The sequence below is a fragment of the Prionailurus viverrinus genome, chromosome D1 (genome assembly GCF_022837055.1).
Source record: "Prionailurus viverrinus isolate Anna chromosome D1, UM_Priviv_1.0, whole genome shotgun sequence".
NCBI lineage: Eukaryota > Metazoa > Chordata > Mammalia > Carnivora > Felidae > Prionailurus > Prionailurus viverrinus.
In genome coordinates, this window is record NC_062570.1 from 64263876 (window position 1) to 64286259 (window position 22384).

A 22384-nucleotide genomic window follows, 5' to 3' on the forward strand; every position below is an offset into this window, starting at 1 on the left:
ACAGCCCTAGAAAATCAGATAATTCCCAGCCTGGTAGACCATGCCTAGCACTGCAATGAAAGGATACCCAGTAATCCCTTTTGCCTACTTTAAGATTTTGGATAATTTTTCTTTATAAATTTTTTTATTATGTTTATTTTGAGAGAGCGAGCGAGAGAGAGTGCCAGTGGAGGAGGGACTGAGAGGGAGACACAGAATCTGAAGCAAGGCAGCAAGGCTTTAGGCTCTGAGCTGTCAGCACAAAGTCCTACGCAGGCCAAACCCGTGAGTGTGAGATCATGACCTGAGTTGAAGTCGGATGCTCAACCGACTGAGCCACCCAGGCGCCCCTTGGATAAGTTTTCTTAATGCTCACCTCTAATAACAGTGGATCTCATGGTCCATGAGTTCGAGCCCCATGTTGAGCTCTGTGCTGACAGCTCAGAGCCTGGAGCCTGCTTTGGATTCTTTGTCTCCCTCTCTGCTCTGCCCTCCCCTGCTCATGCTCTGTTTCTCTCCCTCAAAAATAAATGAACATTAAAAAAAAATAGTGGATCTCCACTGTGATGATTTGGCTACCAACGAGTGATTTTTGGTTGTTTTAACTGAGGGTTGCCACTGGTATCAAGTGGTTTTCCAAATGTCAAGTGATCCTGGGATCAAAAGATTTTAGTCCTGTTACTACCAGTTGCAAGCTCTGTAATGTTGGCAGATACTTACTATTTTCATACTTTGAGTTATCTGTAAAATGGAGGCTAAAAATATTGGTCTAATGACCTTGAATATTAGCCTACGAGGGAATGAACTTTAAGGTGAGGGAAGTAGGAGAAGGCAGGACAACTGTCTTTACCCAACTGTGCTACTGTGATTTATGATAAATACATTCTTGTCTTCAAGTTTCCTGGCTCACAGCTCCCAAAACCCTTGGAATTTCCTAAACCCGAAGAGCAATGGGAACATCTTTTGTTATAATATTTGGTCTTTTGTCCTCAGTTCCTGAAATTGCCTCAGAGCCAAAAGGTGAAACAGGTGTCTTTTATCCAACTACAAGAATTTATGTTAATAAGGTGATCTCTGGAAATCTCCTGAGGATGATGGGCTGGTTGCCAGGGGAACCAATCAGGATTTGAGGGTTGGAGTTTTCAGTAATAGCTCAACTGCATGGGGGAGTGTTGGAGGTTGAATCACCAATAGTGAAATAGCCAGTGATTCCATCAGTCATGCCTATGTAATGGAGCGTCCATAAAAACCCAAGAGAATGTTTGAAGAACTTCCAGGATGGTGAACCCAAATGTGTCAACCTCCTAGTCCCCAAACTTCATGGGACCAGAAGCTCCTGCTCTTAGGGACCTTGCTCCCTAAGAGCAGACTCCATTGGGCTATTCATATATCACTTGTATTGTATGTAATAGACCAGTAATGGTAAGTGTGATGTCTAAATGGGGTGTCTCTTGTTTGAATGGAGGCCCCCAAACGTGGGATGGCAATCTATAGAAGCTGGTGGCACAGGAGGTGAAAGAATTAACCTGAGGCAGAACAAAGATTTACTCAATACACCGCAAGGGATAGGTGGGCAGGGACAGCAAAGGAAAAGCCCTCTGCAAGAAGGCAGTGGGTGGGGGCTGTTTTTAAAGGGGGGAGATGAGATATGGGGATGTATGGAATCTTCCCTTTTTTTGGCAACTGCCTAGTTTTAAGTAGACAATTGGTTTAATTAGGGCCTTTGGATATTTTTGAGGTGGGTTGCCTGATGAGACTGTCTGTATTCAGCCAGGTGGTCTCTTTGGGCCCTTTCCGCACACCATCACTCTAGCCTGTTTGCCTAAAAGTGACCTATATGATAAGTATACTGGTTTCCTGAGTCTATGAGCCACTCTAACGAGTTAATCGAACCCAAGGAGGGGCCTTGGTGTTACCAAAGATCTGTCACAGCCACTTGCTCGGTAAAGAATGGGTGAGCCCTGGCATGCTGCCATGGCCAACTCCTCCCTTCCAGGGAATCCCAAGAGGGCTGCACAAATGGAAAGCATAGCTTATGGCTGGGTGTGCCAACACTGTTGCCAAACAAATTCTGATAAGAGTCATAAGAGAAGCCAATAACTCAAGAGACAGGAGAGCTTTATTTTGGGTGACAGCAGATGGGAGCTCAAGCCTTAACAACTGACCTCTCCAACAGCAAGATGGACACTTAGAGCTTTGTTGAGAGAGGTTTGGGGGGGGGGGTTATGTGCAAAAGAATGGGCAGAGGACATGTGATCACAGGTGGGGGTCGGTATATGTTCAGCCCATGATCATGGGCAGGGAAGGGGTATGTTTTTTCAGGTATTCGGTTCCTATCCAGGCTCTTCTGGTCTGGCTGTTGGCATGTTCCAGTTATCATCCATGCCTCAGGAAAATGCAATAAGAAATAACCATTGGAGGTCTATAGTTGAGCAAGAGGGGTCATTGACAGACTGATTTAACTATAGCCAGTCTGATGCACAGGATAACAACCTGGACTTTCTTTTTTTTTTTTTTTTAAACTTTTTTTTTTTAACGTTTATTTATAACAACCTGGACTTTCAATTAGCATCTGATGTGGGGGTAGTCTTGTGGGACTCCATCCTTAACTGATGGGATCTGATGCTATCTCTAGGTAGTGTTTGTATTGAGTGAATTTGTAGGATATCCAGTCAGTGTCTGAGGAGAATTATTTGGTGGTGTGGGGAAAAACACATGGTACCTTATGAAGTGTAGAACAAAGGCAAAAGAAGAAAAAGTTCCTTACAACTTACAACCCATTGACAAGTTCTTGAGACAGGCAGAGTGACCCTCCTTTAGGAATTCAACCTCCTCGCTGTTAATACCCTTAGCTTAACATTATCCTGACCCCTCCAGGATCCTGTAAATCTACTTTAACGTGTAAAAATTCCTTTGGAGGGGCACCTGGTTGGGTTAGTCTGGTAGGTATTGACTCTTGATTTCCACTCAGGTCATGCATGATCTTAAGGTTTGTGGGTTCTGGCCCCAAGTTGGGCTGCACTAACAGTGAGGAGCCTGCTTGGTATGCCCTGTCTCCCTCTTTCTCTGCCCCTCCCTTGCTTGCGCTGTCTCTCAAAAATAAAAAATTCCTTTGGAAACTTGTTTTATCTCTACCCCCCAACGTATATATTAGCAATCATCCTTCAAGCATATAGTTCACTGATATACTTGTGAAGGGTCTCATGTCTAAGGTTTTACTAGATAGGAATAAATGACCTTTTCCTAATAAAGCACCTCAAGTTTCTGGAAACCTTGCTTCCAAATTCCTTAGAGACTTGTGCTGTCCCTTGAAGTTATATAGGTATATAATCAGTTATCCATCACAACCCCTGTGCAGCTGTTTCTGCCCACAGGTCCTGTCTTTGTGCTTTAATGGGACCACCTTTTTTGTACTGAAGCCCTCTCAAGAATTCTTTTTTGACCGTTCACTCCCGAAACCCAACATTTTCATATCACCTTATGTTGTCAATACACTTCTTTAAGAGTGAAAGAGAAAAATTATAAGAAAACCAGGTTAAAAATATTTCTTCTTTCTAGTCTTAGTACAGTTTATTTTAGGTCATCATTTCCTGTTTTGTCTCCTGGCTTGTGTTCTCTTCTGTCCTCCGCACCACTCTCAAACTAGTTCTCTTTAAAAGCAAAACAGAAAACTATATTCAAGTCTTTTCCCTCTTCTTCCGCCTCTGATAGTTTACATTCGGCTTTATCTCTTGACCTTCAAACACAGTATAAACCATTGACAATTAACATTACTTTCAAATGTAATACTGTGTTCAGCTTATCATTTTGTCTCTTTTTTTGCACATACTGTTCCCTCTAGTTTTTTCCTCTTCACTCTTCACTCCTTTATTTTTTGATCATAGATACTCTCCCAGAAGATAAGTTACCTTTAAGAGCAGATTAAAGGGTGGAAATTAGCAGATTCCTTTATAGAAATAGAAGGAAGACTATGAATTCACATATTGTTAATAATTTTTGTCTTTTAGATGTAATTAGTTGTTTAATTAAACATCCCTCTTTCCTATTTGTCTTCACCTCAGAATCTCCAACACCCAGTACAGTGCCTGCACGATAGTGGGTGCCCAGTAAATATTTGTTGAATGAATGAATAAGTGAATTATGTGAGAGTTGGGCCAAATTCTCCTTATTTAAAAGGCAGCATAATTTGGTTCCTCTTTCCTCTCACTAAAGAACCTAGTGATTTCTTCTCAATTCTTTGTCCCAAGTTTTTCACCACTGGTCCTTTGCATTGGTGATCCTGTCTGTCCACTGTGCTCTTCCACTCTTCAACGCACCTAACTCTGGACCATCCTTTCCACTGAAGTTTATTTATTATTGTTTTTTTTAAATTTAAATCCAAGTTAGTTAACATAGTGTAATAATGATTTCAGGGATATTTAGTGATTCATCATTTACATATAACATCCAGTGCTCATCCCAGCAAGTGCCCTCCTTAATACCCATCACCCATTTAGCCCACACCCCCACCCATCACCCTGTCAGCAACCCTGTTAGTTCTCTGTATTTAAGAGTCTCTTATGGTTTGTCTCCCTCTTTGTTTTTATCTTATTTTTGCTTCTCTTCCCCTATGTTCATCTGTTTTCTTAAATTCCACATATGAGTGAAAACATATGTCTTTCTCTGCCTGGCTTATTTCACTTAGCATAATACCCTATAGTTCAATCCACGTTGTTGCAAATGGCAAGATTTCATTCTTTCTAATCTCTGAGTAATGTTCCATTGTATATATACACACCACATCTTCTTTATCCATTCATCAGTCGGACATTTGGGCTCTTTCCATACTTTGGCTATTGTTGATAGTGCTGCTATAAACACTGGGAAGCATTTGTCCCTTTGAAACAGCATACCTGGATCCCTTGGATAAATAACAAGTAGTGAAGTTGCTGGGTTGTAGGGTAGTTATATTTTTAATTTTTTGAGGAACCTCCATACTGTTTTTCAGTTACACTGCAGTTTAAATATCACTTGTCAGAAAGGTTGGGCACTATAATCGGAAGTACCACTGCTTGCCCCCCTTTTCTAACAAAGCATTGATGTTTCTTTATTTCCTAAGACTTCACAAAGATTTCCTTATTGTCTGTTTTGTCAACACAGTGTAATTTCAGCGAGGGCAGGACCACAGCTCTTTACTGTTCTATTTCCAGCCCACAGCGCGGTGTCTTGGCAATGTGGGCTATGAATGAATGAAAGCAAAAATATCCCACTCCTCCTGAGGACATCTGTATTACTATCCAACTTACTAGCAACCCCGTGAAGTTGGTGATACTGTTATTCTGGGAAAAACCGCAGACTCTCACAACTTGGGAACGCCCTGCTCTTAGGAAACTCCTGAATTTGCATTCTCCCCATTGCGTGGTAGTCCCTGGATTCCAACCCTGGTGGAGAGGAGAGTGCTTCGTTTCCAGTTGGCTTTTGTGAATTATTAAGTTTGGCGAATCTGCCCTCAGGTCCTGGGAGGAAGCCCGGAAGGGAGACAGAGTCGGAAGATTTGTGTGGGGTGTCCGCGGTTGTGGCTAGGTAGGAGGGGGGAGGGCGAGCTCAGCAGGTTGGGGAGGCCAGGGTAGGGTGCACAGGTGCGCGGGGGGGGGGGGGGGGGCGCTGAGGTGCTGGCGAGCCTAAGCTTTTGACCCGTCGGGTCGCGGGCCGTTCTGACCAGGCTTGCGGGGAGTGGGAGTCGCGGGTCGGGTAGTCTGCTCCCGAAGCTTGTGTCCCTGAGCCAAGCACCCTCAGATTTCGGCTTGGGGCGCCGTTAGCGGCGTGGACGTGCTTGGTTAAGGAGGCGGCCCCAACCCTGGTCTACATAGGCAGAGAAAGCAGGACCCTGGACAGCGCTCAGGCGCCTAAGTGGCTTGCGTTACTTTTTTAGTTCCCAGATCTTTTCAGCTTAGGCAATTTGACCACTCATAATAAAGCTGAGTTCTCAATCTGTGAAGCCACTTTCCTAAAGTTGGGCAGAAATGGATTTCCCAAAATTGGATACCTGCTATCACTCACCAAATGAATTCAACTCAATTCTGACAGTATCCACCTGGAGATAGTCTCAGACCCTATGGGTTGAAAGCTCAGTCCTGCATCACTGCCACACACCCCTGCTCTTTAAGATACCAGTCACAAGTCCGGATTGTACCTGTGCTTCTGACTCACCAGCTATGAAGCAGGGTTCCCAGGACCCCCTCTTGAGGTTTGACTAATTTGCTAGAGTGTCTCAAAACTGAGGAAAACATTTTACTTACTAGATTACCAGTTTGTTACAAAATCTTCCTGAGTTCAGGAACAACCAGATGGAAGATAAGCTAAGGGCAAGGTATGGGGAAAGGATGCATTGCTTCCACATTCTCCCTGAGCAAGAGTGCCACTCCCCAGCACTTCCTCCTGTTCACCAGCCTGGGAGCTCTCCAAACCCACTGCTTTTGGTTTTTTGTGGAGGCTTCATTACATGTGTGATTGAGTTCCATCACCTTAGCCAATGAATTAATCAAACTCCAGTCCCTCTCCCCTCCAGAGAGGTTGGGGTTGGGGTAGGCCTGGAAATTCCAGCCCTCTAATCCTTTGGTTGGTTCCCTTGGCAACCAGACTCCATCCTAAAATCCTTTCAAAAGTTATCTCATTAACATGATAAACTTAGGTGTGGTTGAAAGGGGCTTGTTATGAATAACAAGACACTCTCTTCACCTTTATGGTCCTGAAGCTATTTCAAGAATCTGTGACAAAAGACTAAATATTAAAAGATGGTCCTATTGCTCTTGGTCCTCAGGAAATGCCAAGGGTTTTCGGAGCATGAGCAGGAAACTATGGACCAAGACAAAAATAGATAATAAACCACAACATCACAACTACTGAACTGTATACCTAAAAATGGTTAAGATGGCAAATTTTATGTTAGGTGTATTTTACCACAATAAAAAAAATTAAAATTTAAGAAAGGCAGTGCCCAAGCTGCAGAGTGGCCAGGAAGCTCCCTCTTCACTGTCAAGGAGCCTGTGGCATAGTATAGAGTTATGAGATCACTCCATGTGTCTGGATGGTTGGACCAAAATTCAGTTCCTGAAAATACTGGAAAGGAATTTAGGGTCTCAGGCCATAGGTATTGGTGCTGTTTCCAGAGATACTCCCCTGACCTTCCTCTTAGGAAGGATGGGGATCTCATTCAGTTGACTCTATTTCTACCCTGAGGAAATGGGGACCTTCATGGCAGTTCCTTTGTATTCCAACTCTTCCTCATCAAGGCATAGCCCTTTGCATACATGATTATTATTATTGGAGAAAGGTGATTATTCTTTTTCTCAAAATGTCATCTATATTCCCTGACAGTGGATAGATTTCTTTTTTTCATCTTGGAGCTTCTCTACCCACATCTAGGGTTCCCATCTAGGGTTCCCTGGTCCAGTTACTCTTGTGGAGGATACTGTAGCCAGTGAGATACTCCATAGGGAATCCCCTTGCACTCCCTTGCCTGGCTCTCCTTTCTTTAATGTACCCTTCCAGTAAAGGTGGCTTTTGGGCAAACAGGCCTGAGCAAAGGACTGTAGAAAGGGCCCACAATGACCTCCTGGCTGAATACAGACAGGCCCATCAGGCAACCCACCTCAAAAATATCCATAGGCCCTAACTGACCAATGGGCTATTTACAACTAGGCACAGTTACCAAAAGGAGAATTCCATACATACATCGACATACCTCCCCTCCCCTTCCCCCTTTAAAAACCATCCCCACCCACTGCCGCCTTGCAGATAGCCTTTCCCCTCCTGTCCTGCCCACCTATCCCTTGCAGTGTGTTCCACACCCACTGCCTCAGGCAGATAGCCTCTTCTCTATTGTTCTGCCTGATGTTCCTCTGCTTTGTATTGTGTAAACTTAGTTTTCCTTTGCTCTGCCTCAGGTGAATTCTTCCACCTACCATGCCACAGGCTTCCACCTGATTGTTGCCCCACATTTGGAGGCCCCCTATCTGATCAAGAGACACCCCATTTAAACACTACACTTCTCTGTCTACTAGTATTCACATCTTCATTAACTATTCAGATCTACTACCGTTTGCTGCCAGTAGTTGTAAAAGGAGTGAAAAATAGTATTAGCATTCTTTTTCACGTATACATGGGGGACAGATGTAAACACATAAAATACTCATCTATTTAATATAATGTTGCAGTTTCAGGAATTTTAATTATTAAAATATTTAATTTTTCAGGCATCTGGTCTAACTGAGCTAAGAGAAAATATCATCTCTTGCTTTGAGCTTCTTTTGACGTGTTAATGTAGTTTTGAATTTCCCTCATTATAAAACCCATTTATTTATTTATTTTCACTCCATTTATTCCCAACGTTTTCCACCTTTGGAAGGGACGTTAGGTTCACACACTGTGCAGCTCTAGATTGCAGACAGCAATATTAGTCTAGCAAGTACCTCCTCCTCAGTCCACTCCCATTTATTTAGAGTAAGGTTACATAGGTACAGAATTATTGGGTATTTTTTACCATTAGACATAGCTGCATACAGTGCTAATCATGGTTTTCCCAACTAGGGTAAAGGTATACCCCATCAGATCCTTAGGAATTCTGACATAAGGTTTAAAATTTAGTTACAGGGTCACCTGGGTGGCTCAGTCGGTTAAGTGTCCAGACTCTTGATCTCAGGTCATGATCTTGCAGTTAGTGAGATTGAGCCCTGCATTGGGCTCTGTGCTGACAGTGTGGGACATGCTTGGCAATCAATCAATTAATCAATCAATCTCTCTTTCCCCCCTTCCCTCTCACTCTGCCTCTCTCTTTCTCTCTCTCAAAATTAATAAATAAAATATTTTTAAAAATAAAATATCATTTCTTAGGAATCATCCTTGCTTCTGGAACTTAGCTGAAGACCTGCTCCTGTACCCATTAAGTAAGAGAAAGAAAGTTGAGGTGATAAGAAGAAGAAAGAAAAAATTACAGTAATTAGTCATCTTCCCCTAGGAAGATGCATGGTCATTCTACCATCCTCTTCCAGTCCTCATCCCCAGATCCACCACACACACACACACACACACACACACACACACACACACATGCACACACACACACACGAGTATTTAATGAGGACAGTTCCTTAGCCCTCCTTATGTTGAGTGTGAGCACATACTCATGAAGGTGTGTAAGCCAGCCCTTCATGCCTTTATCTCCCTGTATCAGATGACCAATGTTTCAATTGCCCATTCCAATTCTCTGTCAAACTATTCTGAGGAAGATACTCCTCTACTCATTGTTGGACATTATGGGCTGTAAGTATGCTCCTAGGTCTGAAGAAATATGACTTGGTGATCCAAATTGGTGCAATATCTTCTGTTATGGTTCTTTTATAGTATTCTGAACATTTGCATCTACCACTGGATAAGCAAAGTCTACTTCAAAGACAGTATCTAGTCTTATTAAGACCCCTTGGCTACCAGTATCAGTTTCATTTGTCAGTTATGTGCCCCCAGGGAATCTGCCATATATCATCTGTAGTCTCTTTTGTTGGCAGACAGAACAGTTGTTCATGGCATTTTGTGCTCCAGAGGTGCAAGAGGACTATGTCTAGATACAGGCTTTATCTGCATTGCTGGAGTCTGCCAATGTCCACTCATTTCATACACACAGATAGCCTCCTCAAACAAGTACAGGGCTATCTGCTGGTGAATTCCAATCACCTTGTGAACCCGCAAGTTGGTTCTTCTGATTGGCATCAACACATTCTACTTGTAATGCATCTCTCAAATTCTCATAGTGATTTCAATAGGGCCATACCTCCTAGGGACATCTCTTTCTTTACCAAAACAAAAACAAAAACAAAAACAAAAACAAAAAATAAACAAAAAAAAACCCTTTTATTTATTAAATAATATCTATGCCCAATGTGGAGCTCAAAATCATGACCCTAAGATCAAGAGTCACATGCTCTACTGACTGAGCCAGCTAGGTACCAGGGGCATCTCTTTAATTGGCCAGTTTTCCACTGCTCTTCTGCCTGACCATATGGCCAGGCCATTGGACGCCACCCGAGTCAGTAAAAGCTCAAACCTAGGGGCTTTTATCATTGTTCAGTTCTTCAGTCACTGCTAAGAAAACCGCATATGATTCAGTCTCCCAAGTAGATTTATGTTTACCTTCCTCCAACACAGTTTTTAGCCTTTCAAATAAGATGCCGTCTGTTCACCTTGGAATTGCTATCCATTAACCAAGCAGCTTTTTGTTGGTCAATCGGGAAACTGTTTATAGGGCACTATCTGTAGAATAAAATCTGGGAGCTCCTCATGTGGTTCCCAAAGTCAGTCCAAGGGGAAAAGTCTAGTTGCTTGCTTGTGAATCCACTGGGTAACTTTCTGCATTCTTCTGGTAGCATATTCCTGTACAAACCATCTCCATTTTATTATGGAACACTTCTGGGCTCTGCTCTCCCCATTGGCATGTTTCTCTGACCAAACCCAAGATATCACTGATATTTCAGGTTTTAAGGTCATTATTTTTTATTTAAAATTTTAAAATTATGGTTAAATACACATAACATGAAGTTTAGCATCATAACCATTTTTAAGTGTACAGTTTAGTAGTAGTAAGTATATTTACATTGTTGTGCAAAACCAATCCCTGGAACTTTTCCATCTTGCAAAATGGAAGTTCTATATCAATTACACAACAGCTCATTTCTCCTCCCTCCAACTCCTAGCAGCCACTGCTCTACTTTCTCTTCCTATGAACTTGACCACTCTAGATACCCCATACAAGTGGAACCATCATTCAGTATTTGTCTTTTTGTGACTGGCATGTTTCACTTGGCATAATGTCCTCAAGGTTTATCCATGTTGTAGCAGGTGTCAGGATTTCTTTCCTTTTTCAGGCTAATGTTAAATTGTATGTAAATGCTACATTTTGTTTATCCATTCATCTGTGCATTCATCTGAAGCAACTTGAGTTGTTTCCATCTCTTGGCTATTGTGAATAATGTTGCTGTGAACATGGGTTTATAAATATCTGAGACCCTGTTTTCAAGTCTTTGGGTATATACCCAGATATATGTATACACCCAGAGATTGCTGGATCATATGGTAATCCTACTTTGATTTTTTGGAAGAAACACCATACTGTTTCCCATAGTGGCAGCACCATTTTACACTCCTACCAGCAGTATACAAGCATTTCAGTGTTTCTGCATCCTTGCCAACATCTGTTATTTTGTGGGGTTTTGTTTGTTTTGGTTCTTTGATAGTAACCATCCTAATGGGTGTGAGGTGATGTGATTATATATAACCTTCAGTCATAGAGGCAATTCAATTAATGTCCAATAGCAAGCTAGTAACTGCCTCTCAAATGGAAACTCTCTATCCCAAAATCTCAGTAGTCATTACTGTGGGGCATTCATAGGCTTTTGCCATAACCCCGGTTTACACACCACACAGGTCTCTCATACAGAGAATTCTCCCACACCAGCACTCCAGTTTTTATTTTACACTGTGTGGGTTTGGGCAGTCTTATTTGTCCTCATTTAGCATGTCTAACTAATATTCCTTGAAGGGTGGATTGGCATGCCTTGTATTTTACAATACTAGGTAGGGGAAATATCCCCCTACCAGACACAATATCCATCCATTTAATACATTCAGCTGAAAGAGACACAGAGACCCAATCACTTTCTGTAAAAATTCCAGTTTTCACCCAAACTTCCATTTCAACTCTATCAACCCTTAACATTTCTTTATTCTTTCATTCTGATTACAGCTCCTGTTAGGGATGCACCAGTGGGTTTTGATACCCTAGGGCATGAGGTTCCCTTGTCTATGAGTCCCAGAAACTACTCCACTCCTGACCATTTATCCACTCATAAGACTTTGTGCTCCCAGCACGTGTCCAGCTCAGGGACCTAGGCCATTTGTCAATCTTTATCTTAATTGATCTGGATGACTGTTAATTCAGGAGATTTCAATTCAGTTTCTCATTGTAATCTTTACTTTCAGGCTTTTAAAATGCTTCTAAACTGGGGGTAAATAGAGCAGATTTATTTGAGGCTCTTTGATGTTGAAGGACTAGCAGGAGGTCCCATTGGTCTACACAGCCTTGGATAGTGCTGCATTAAGACTTTGGTTAACCTTATCAATGTCCATTCTATTTATGTCACTTCTTAATAACCATGGGACAAGTCCCCTAACTCTCCTTTCTGCCTTTCTCCATTTTATTGCTAGTATTTTTTTTTTAGCACCTACAAGACCCATGAGAGGAAGCTGAGATTACAAATTCTATGAGGCTTTTCAGACTGCCCCTCTATTTTGTAACATGAGATGCCTATGCAAAAGGGCCCCCTAACCACAACATTTACCATGACCTGGGTAACCAGCATATTCAGTGGGTGAGTATCTTGATTATCCTAAAGCCAGTCCCACATGGCTTACATGTGAAGCATATCAGATGCTTCATGTAGGGTGTTCCACTTAGCATTTATGGGGGGAGCTGAACTGTCCTGCTTCTCAGACTTTACAATATTAACCAATCCACCAGGCTGGCTGTTTTCTTGAGAATAACTTGGTATGTTTCACCATTAGGTATAGCTGTCTGTGATTGTTCAGTAGTGAGCTGTAGGTCCTGTATCAGTCCAAACATGTGCTTCCACTCTGCAGCATTCAAAACCAAAGATACCACCCTAAATTAGTCACTCTGTGAACTAGGAAGTCCCATGCAGCACAAAGGACTTGTCCAAACACTGTGCTAAGAGACTCGATGTAAATCTAGCTTAGTTTCCACCTGTGTTGGGACATGTCTTTAAATGTGACCCCAGCCCCCATGCTGAGTCTTTGTCTAAGAAAGCACAATGTTCCCACACTGCAAAATGTATATTGTCCCAACCCACATTTCCAAACCATTTTCAGTAATTTTCCACAACCCTCTTCTGTAATTTTTCCATTCCCCCATAGCCCATTAGTCCCACATTTTTTACTTCTCTATCACCCCTTTTTGTTCCCTCTCTTCTCCCTTTAAAAACGTCTCGAGTTGGAGCTGAGCTCAGTTTATACAGTTTAAGTTATACTTAAGTCTGTCTTGTCATCTTTAACAACTGTCTGGTGCTGTTTCTGATCCTTCTATGATGTCCCTACTCAGACCTGAATCGGAGCCACCAAAGGACCCTGGGACAGGACAACTGGACTGACTTAGCAAGCATCGAGACATTTTGTCTCCAGTCTGCTTGCTTGTTTAGGTATCTGGTGAGTCTCGACTCCTGATCCAGTGCTCTGGAAGCACAGTGAAGAAAGATTTTGATTGTTAAGATTCTGGGTATACCCTTGAGGTTGAGATAAAGCCCCAGGACTCTTTGTAACATACCATTAGTTAAGGGTACGGGAAGTTGTCAGTTCACTGAGCACCCTTCCCCTCCAACCACTGCAGACTTTATGCTTTGCAGCTATGGCCCTAGTACTGTTTACTTTCTTTCTCCCTGACAAAACTTTCCCAAAGACAGTATTGAATTGTAGTAGCCTCTTTGGGCTCCTGGGACATCACCAAAGTAGTTTGAGAGGAGCCCTGGAACAAAAGGAAACAAAAATTTCAGACACACGATGGTCCCTTACTTTGTCTGGAAAGAAAGATTTAAAAAACATCTCCAGCCTCTCACTCTTCCCTGGTGTGTGTGTGTGTGTGTGTGTGTGTGTGTGTGTGTGTGTGTGTGTGAGCGTGTAGAGGGGAGCTCAAAGTTCTAACCCTGTAATCACAGGGTTGGTTCCTTAGGCTACCAGTTCCCATCCTGAAACTATCTAGGACCCCCAGTAGGAGTAACCTTACTAGCATAAATTCAGGTGTGGTCAAAAGGGGCTTTGATGAATAACAAAAGAAAATCTATCCTTTAGGAAATCCCAAAGGTTTTAGGAGCTCTGTGCCAGGAAGTAGGGACAAAAACCAAATGTATATGTACATGTATGTATATGGGTATACATATTATTCCTCAGGTGGTGATAATTTGTATGAAGGTAGTAGAGGTGCAGAAGTAGTTAAGTGAGTGCAGTCTGGATGTATTTTGGGACTGGGGACTGATTGGATAGGGGGGCAGTGTTGGGAGAACTGGAGGAAACAAGAATCACCCCCACCCCAACAAGCCCCTATCCATCAACAGGAAAATGAAAAAATAAATTGTAGTATAGTCATATAGTGAGTACTAGAAAATCAAAAAGAGCAGACCACTGGTGCATTCAATACATGGATGAATCACAGAAATAACATACTGAGTGAAATAAGCCAGATACATAACAGTTTATTTTATATGACTCCATTTATATAAAGTTTAAGGGAAGGCAAAACTAAGTTATGGTTGATATAAGTCACCATAAGTTATGGTTACCTCTGGGAGGAAGGTACTGTTTTGAAAGGGACATGAGGGAACTATTTGGGGTGACGGAAATGCTATAGATCTTGATATGGGTCATGGTTACATGGATATGTGCATATGTAAAAATCAGGCAGTAAATTTAAGATTCTATAAATAAACTTACAAGTTAGCCCTAAATAAAAACATTTAGGTAAACATTTAAAGAATAGAAATAGAAGGCAAAGCTTCCATATTAGTAGAGGAAAAAGAGGAATAAAGATAATTCATTTGGTACAAGAGAATGCAAGAAGGATGGGAAAAAAAGGCAAGAAGGGCATTTTTACCGTCACACAGTAAGCTGACAGAAAGAGATATGAAAAACACTGAGCTATGTAAGTATTAGACAAAACAGATTAAAATAAAAATGTTACGGATTATAAGGATCAATTACATAATAAAGGAAGTTATCAGAAATACATAGCAATTCTCAATTTTTATATATCCAACAATATAATCTTAAGTTACATGAAGCAAAAATGTGCATAAAAATAAAGAGAAATGGACAAATCCACAATTATGGGAAAGGTAAAAACCATTCTCGGTGATTGACAATTCTATCAAATAAAAATAGGATAAGGTAGATTTAAACAGCACAATATAAAGAAAGAATTCTACCCCACTATTTAGAGAATATAGACTTTCTTCTCAGGCATATATAGAACATTACACAGACAGGCAGACACACACACACACACACACACACACACACACACACACACACACATTCACTCACTGACAGCAGGTCACAAAACAATTCTCAACAAAAACAAAAGAAATCATACAAAACATGTTAAGAAATAACTCCCAAAATCTGTGTTTTTGAAAGTTTGAAAACATCTTTATAATTCATGAATCAAGAAAGAAATGAAAATGAGAAAATGGTAGGAACTGAACAACTGAAAATACCATGTATCACAGCTCAGGACATACTGTTAAGTAATATAGAGAGAAGTAGTTTTAAACTTAAATACAGCAATTAGAGGAAACTTTTTTTTAATGTTTATTTATTTTTGAGAGAGAGAGACCGAGAACCAGCCGGGAAGGGTCAGAGAGGGAGGGAGACATAGAATCGAAAGCAGGCTCCAGGCTCTGAACAGCACAGAGCCCAATGCGGGTCTCGAACTTGTGAACCAGAAATGTAAAATTTCTAAGTAAAGTATAAGCAAACAAAAGTAAATGTATTTAAAAATAAATACATCCCAAACAGGTAGACTTACCTTACAAATACAGTAATGATTTAATAAAATCTGTTACTGCAACTTATCACATGAACTGATGTGATGCATTTAACTTCCATTTGTGCATATTAAAAAAATCTTAAAACCTTAAGAACATCCCCATAAAGTCAGAAAAATCATAAAAATGCCTGCTTTCACAACCTCTTTCAATACTGTGTAGCTACTGCAGTAGTAAACCGACATAACACATATGTGCACATGTATATGTACACATATTACATACACAAACATTGACATCTCATGACTATTCAGTTAACTTTTGATAAAGCAGCCTTTGAAAAATCTAAAGTATTTTTGTAAAAAGCCCCCAAACATACTATAGTTTTTTTTAGAAAGTGGTTTTAGGTGTCAAATCTCAAGCAAAGCTATGTTCACCAAGTTACTCCATTCAGAGAATATCATATGGAACAAACTTGAATGGTGTACTTTTCTTTGAACCCAAATGTTCTGTTTCACTGAGATGTACCTCCTCTTGAGAGGAAGAGGCAAAGGCTTCAGTTTGTTATGCTTGCTAAGGTGCTACTCTGATGAATGTCTAAGAGCTCTCATGTTTTCTCTTTATTTTTCCTAAAGGTGGCTTTCTGTGAAATACCTTTTTATTAAAGGGCAGTACTACATAAAACTCTGAGCCCTCTGAAGGCTGACAAATTGAAGAAAATGGTGCAGAAGGGAAAAATTATGCATCCAAAGAATGACTCTCTCTTTTTCCTATTCCCACAACCAATCCCCCACTATCAAGTCTTCTCATCCCCATTGACGAGTGAAAAAATTCTTGTTCTTAATACCTTTCAGGTACCAACTGCATTTTTCGACGTTTATTTCATTTTTCAGTTGGATTTTTTTTTTCGTTTGAAAATGGTTTGGGTAAATTGGATTAGAATGCACTGTAATTCCTGTCATTAAGACCCATAAGGAATGAATACACACACACACATGCATGTATACACACACACACACACACACACACACACACACACACACACATTTAACGGCTTTTCATTTTGCAGCTGAGCTTTCAGGGGTGAATTCAAAGCTGTAAGCCAGGGGCAGGTTATGAAGCCAAAGTTTAAAGGCTGGAAGTAAAGTCACAAAGCTTCCCTGCCCTTCCCGACGGCGACCCCGGGCCACCAGCCAATCACGACTAGAAGGAGCCCTGCCTGGCTGCGCACCCAGACCCAAAGGCATACACCCCAGCGTTCTACGGGCGCAGCCGGGACGCCGACCGCGTTTACGCGACGACGCTCCACCCGACCGGTAGGAGCCGCCATCAGCTAGCGGTTCCCGGGCCACAACGGGCGTTGACCCTTGCCTTACCCCTCCACCGAGCCCACCACTGGCCGACATGGTTGAGGCGGATCGCCCCGGGAAGCTCTTCATTGGCGGGCTCAACCCCGAAACCGACGAGAAAGGCCTCGAGGCCGCGTTTGGCAAGTATGGCCGCATCAGTGAGGTGCTCTTGATGAAAGATCGAGAAACCAGCAAGTCCAGGGGCTTCGCGTTCGTCACCTTCGAAAGCCCGGCAGACGCCAAGGCTGCCTCCAGAGATATGAACGGCAAGACCCTGGACGGTAAAGCCATCAAGGTGGCCCAGGCCACCAAGCCGGCGTTTGAGAGCGGCCGGCGGGGCGCGCCGCCGCCGTCCCGCAGCCGTGGTCGCTCGAGGGGCCTGCGCGGGACCCGCGGGGGCGGCGTTGGCCCGCGGCGACCCCCATCCCGGGGCGGGCCGGCGGACGACAGCAGCTACGCGGGGGATTTCGACCCGCGGTCCCCCAGGGCCCCGCTGCCCATGAAGCGTGGGCCGCCGCCACGCAGGGCCGGGCCGCCCCCCAAGAGGGCCGCGCCGTCGGGCCTGGCTCGCAGCAGCGGCGGTGGAATGCGCGGGCGGGCCGCGGCCGCACGGGGGCGAGACGGCTATGCAGGCCCACCGCGCCGGGAGCCGCCACCCCCGCGCCGGGACCCCTACCTGAGTCCCCGGGAGGAGGGCTGCTCGCCCAGAGACAACTACTCGAGCCGAGACTACCCTAGCGCCCGCGACCCCCGCGAGTTTGCTCCCTCGCCTCGAGAGTACACCTACCGCGATTACGGCCACTCCAATGCCCGGGATAACTGTCCGTCGAGAGGGTATGGCGACCGAGACGGCTACGGGGGGCGCGACCGCGACTTCTCGGACCATCCGAGCGGAGGCTTCTACCGAGACCTATTCGAGAGCTATGGGGACCCGCTCAGCGCCGCCGCGATGCGGGGGCCTCCGCTGTCGTACGGCGGGGGAGGCCGCTACGACGAGTACCGGGGCTGCTCGCCCGACGCCTATGGCGGCGGCCGCGACAGTTACGGCGGCGGCCGTAGCGACCGCTACTCGAGGGGCCGCGACCGGGTAGGCAGAGCCGACCGCGGGCTCTCCCCGTCCTTGGAAAGGGGGTGCCCTCCCCCGCGCGATTCTTACAGCCGCTCTGGCCGCAGGGTCCCCAGGGGCGGAGGCCGCCTGGGAAGCCGCTCGGAGAGAGGGGGAGCCCGGAGCAGATACTAAGTACCAACAGACTTGGGAGTTGAAAATTACGTTTTCAAAGAAACTAACGAAAAGAAGAGTCAGTTGTATGCTAACTACCCAAGGATTAGTACAAGGAAGAGTTGTTTTTACCTTTTAAAAATTTTTAAAATTTCCTGTTCACTTCCTCTCCATATTTTTTGTGCTTTTTGGGAGGAAAAAGTTAAAACTCGTTTAATTGCGTTTTGGAATTGTTAACGTTTCTTTCAACAAGCTCATGTTAAAAGTATGACTTGAACCTGCGTACTAGTCTTATATTTCCAAGTAAAAATTCTTCTAAAGGCTTCCTCTCTTCTAAGTTTTCCTGATAAATGAGACAGTCTCTGCCCACCAAAAATGGAAAAATGGATCAGTCTGTTAATTCAAAGCAACAAGATTGGGGGGGGGGGCGGGGAATGGAAGGGCACTGGTATATGCTACTCTTAAGATTTCAGGGTATTTTTCAGACTGAGACTCAGTGTTCCCAGTATTTTAAAAAAATGACCAGCAACAACAACAAAAATCATTTAGATGCCTATTTAAAAAAAGCTCTGTTCACTCTTAAGTCAAAAAAAAGCAAGTGGATAATGCTGGGCATATGTTGTCTTTTTGCCTTTACTTTGAGAATCTGCAGAATCTCCTGTTCCCTTGCTCCCCAAAATACTATTCATATATGTTGAACAAGGATGGAATACTAAATTACAGAGTTGGCCAACCAACCACAGAGCTGCAGAAATCCCAGACAAACATCAATTAATCGCATTTATTTTCACCACCAACAAATTATTAAGAAACAAGTAGAAAACACACCAATGGTGAATTTGGGGATCATAATGGCTTCTGTACCTAACTCCACACTACTTGCCCTTGGCTCTAGAGCCAGCTAGCTGGCTCCTATGGAGAGAATTAGTCTTCTGCCCTTGGGGGTGGAGGAACCAAATGTGAAGCAGCATCAGAGCTCAGAAGCTCAGAGAATTCTTGAGAGAGCTTGGCATTTCAACGTCTGAGGAACTCATCCTGGTGTGAGGGACCTGGGGATGGGTTGAGTGTTCTGTACTGTTAAGCTGGGGAGAAGGGCTTGAACAGATAAAGATCAGAGAGGCTTCCCCCAGGGTGCCTCAGGAGGGATGTAACAGTCTGCACTTTCTACCCCAACCTCAGGGCAAGAAACACCTTTTTTCAGTCAGCACCTGTGGAATTTCCCTGTTTATCTGAGAGAGAGGTAATTGCACAGTCAAGGAGCTCTAGTCGCCAGAGAAAGAAGGATCAGGTTAAAATAGTAGGACTCATGTTCTGCGTAGTAATTGCTGGAGGAAACAGATGAGCACCTGCACAGCAAAAAAGTACTTAAAGAGATCTGAATGTAACACACTCACATACACAACTCCAAAAACATGACTTTTTGACAAAATAATAAAGTAGGTGAATTATAGGAAAGGCTGCATTACTGGCCCCGAAGATCAAATGCAAGAAATAGCTAAAAAAAAAAAAAAAAAAAAAAAAAAAAAAAAAAGTCCAGAATCACTCAGGCAAAATGTGTAATACCTTTATGGAAAACTTATTAACGTTTATTGAAGGACCTATAAAAAGACTAAATAAATGGAGGTTTGTATCATGTCATGGTTGGGAACACTTTTTATCATAACTATTCTTAACCTCACCAAATTAATTTGGAAAATCAGTACAACTTCAAGTGAAGTTACAACATGATTTTTCCACACAGCTCCCTTCTCTTTCCCAGTAATACCCATTTATTTGTGTGATCTACGATGGAATACTGAATAAAAGATTTGGCTAAACAGCCACAAAACTAAAAAAAAAAAAAGAAAAAAAAAGAAAATGACTTCATTTACCACAAATTTTTAAGAAACAGGTAAGAAAAAGACACTAATGGGAGATTTATCTAAAGCTTCATATGGTGGAATAAAGAGCAAGAAGAGCCAAAGTGATTCTGAAAAAAACAATAATTAGAAAGGACTCACTCTACCAGATAATCAAAACTTGTTATAAAGCTATAGTAACTTAAGCTGTGTGATATCAACAGACAAGGATAGACAGACCAACAGAGCCAAGACAGTGAGCCCATAAATAGGCCCACTTGCATACGAAAACATGATACATGACAGAGATAGCTTTAAAAGTCATTGATGAAAGGATGGACTTTTTTTTTGTTTGTTTTTAATGGCTATCTCTTTGTAAAAAGATAAAACGAGATCCCCTAACTGAGCATACACAAAAAATACATTCTAGATCGTTTGAAGATATAAACCTGAAGAGGAAATTTTTAAAAAATATTTAGAAGAAAATAAAGAAAAACTGTATCATCCTGGGGCAGAGAACTTTTGACATAAACACAAACCTCGAAGGAAATCATGTTGCTAGAATTTTCCATATTATTAAGATATTTTTTAATGATAGGACATTTAATAAAGTGAAATGTAAAACCATAAATTCGAAGAATGTATTTGCATTGAAATAATCCGAAGAGTGCTTAGAAACCATTAAGAAAGAAAACACCAAGGGAAAAATAAGGGGGCAAAAGGACTGATACCTTTCTGATAGAGGTAGAAATTGACATAATCACTTTGGAAATAATTTTGGCAATGCCTAGTAAAGTTGGAGGGTGCATACCTTACGACTCAGAAAGTCCAAGGAGAGGACCTAGAGAAACTTGCACATGTACACCAGGAGTTACCCACAAGATCACTGCCCTCTGAATGTTAAAAGAGTAGAAACAGCCTACCTGGAATGGATTAACTGAGACTTATTATAATGAAGTTCAATGTAGAAGCTAATGTGAATCAACCAGATCCACATGTATCAACATAGGTAAATATCAAAGTATTTGTTGGGTGGAAAGGCAAGTTGCATAAATACAAGTGTAATGAAAAAACCTATGATTGGAGTGAGACATGAAAAGTCAGGAAGTTCAGTGTGAGGAAAGGAAGGTGGGATGGATGAGGAGTGGGCCTTAGCCGAACATGCATTGTTTTATTTCTTTAACAGGTGGACTTTAAGCAAAAATGACAATGTTGACATCTTAAATTTCTGTGGTGTGTACATTAGCATATCTTTGATATTCCATAATTTTGATATATATATAAATATAAGTAAATACAAACTTTAATATGAAAAATAGAGCTTAGCACAGCACCAGCATGTAATGGCTACTCAAAAATGTTAACTATTGTACTGAACCTGCCTTTCAGTTGCAACACTCTTGACAATGACTCTCCCTCTTGACTTTGTTTATGGGTGATGCCTTATTCTATTTGACTCTTTATAGAAGCTCCTGTCCCAGACTGGGCTCATAGCTAGCTCACCATAACCTCAGGGGTAGAATTTGCATATCTGAGAACCAGATCTTAGAGGAGAGTGTAGTTTTCCCCTTTGACATCCTTTCTGAAGTATAATAACGATGAAAACCTTTTTCCAATTAACAAAATGCCAATTTCTGAAGACTAATCTCCTGAATATTAAAACTATTAATAGCTTTTTAAAAAGTGATGTAAACATTTGGAAATAAAGACTCCTGCAGAGCTTAGATGAGTTCAAGACAGCATACAGAGGCTATGGATTTCTCATGTATGTGTGCAATAGAGCAGCCCCAATTCTTCTTTACTGGAAATTACTGTATAAAGCTATTTTTGTAGGAAATTATATAAGAGATCTAGCAATTGAAAACTCTTGCTTGTAATTTCTTTCATGATGATGAGCGAGGGAGAGCAAACCAGGTGTTTCACAGGACTTACCCACAGGATATAATTTAAAGAATGTGCATCTCCTAGCCAAAACCTTTGTGTTCTCTATCTTGTGCTTGACTCAGCCTACTCCTGAGACCCTATCTACACATTCCTTCTGTCCAAATAGGGTTCCAGGAGCATCGAAAGTGTCCATGTGGCAACCAACAACATCACTGAGTGTTCCCCACCAGGTGAGGCCTGAACATCTTCCATTTCTGATTGCAGCCTGAATCCTGTTTTGGGTCCCGGGACTCTCCTAGAGTGCTGGAGGCAGACCTCCTTTCTAAAGCACAGTAGCTCCCTTTCTTCCCTTGCCTCAGGCCAAGTAAAATGGGGAAGGATTTTCTGCTTGTATTCCTTCTACCTGGGGCCTCTAATATGTCTCAGCCATTAGATTATGTGAGGTTCATGCTGCTACCCTTTTAGACTTTATGTTAAAAAAGGTGATGTGATTTTCCTTCTCTTGCATAGCAATTTCCTTTGTGGGGACAGTTACTC

General features: G+C 42.4%; 1 protein-coding gene across 1 annotated transcript; it reads left to right on the forward strand.

Annotated features, from left to right (window-relative positions):
- The first annotated feature begins 16866 nt into the window (after nt 1-16866).
- On the forward strand, nt 16867-18448 carry RBMXL2 (RBMX like 2). Its single transcript, XM_047878559.1, has one exon. The coding sequence runs from the start codon at nt 16962-16964 to the stop codon at nt 18144-18146; it is 1185 nt and encodes a 394-aa protein (XP_047734515.1). The 5' UTR covers nt 16867-16961; the 3' UTR covers nt 18147-18448.
- Nucleotides 18449-22384: the final 3936 nt, after the last annotated feature.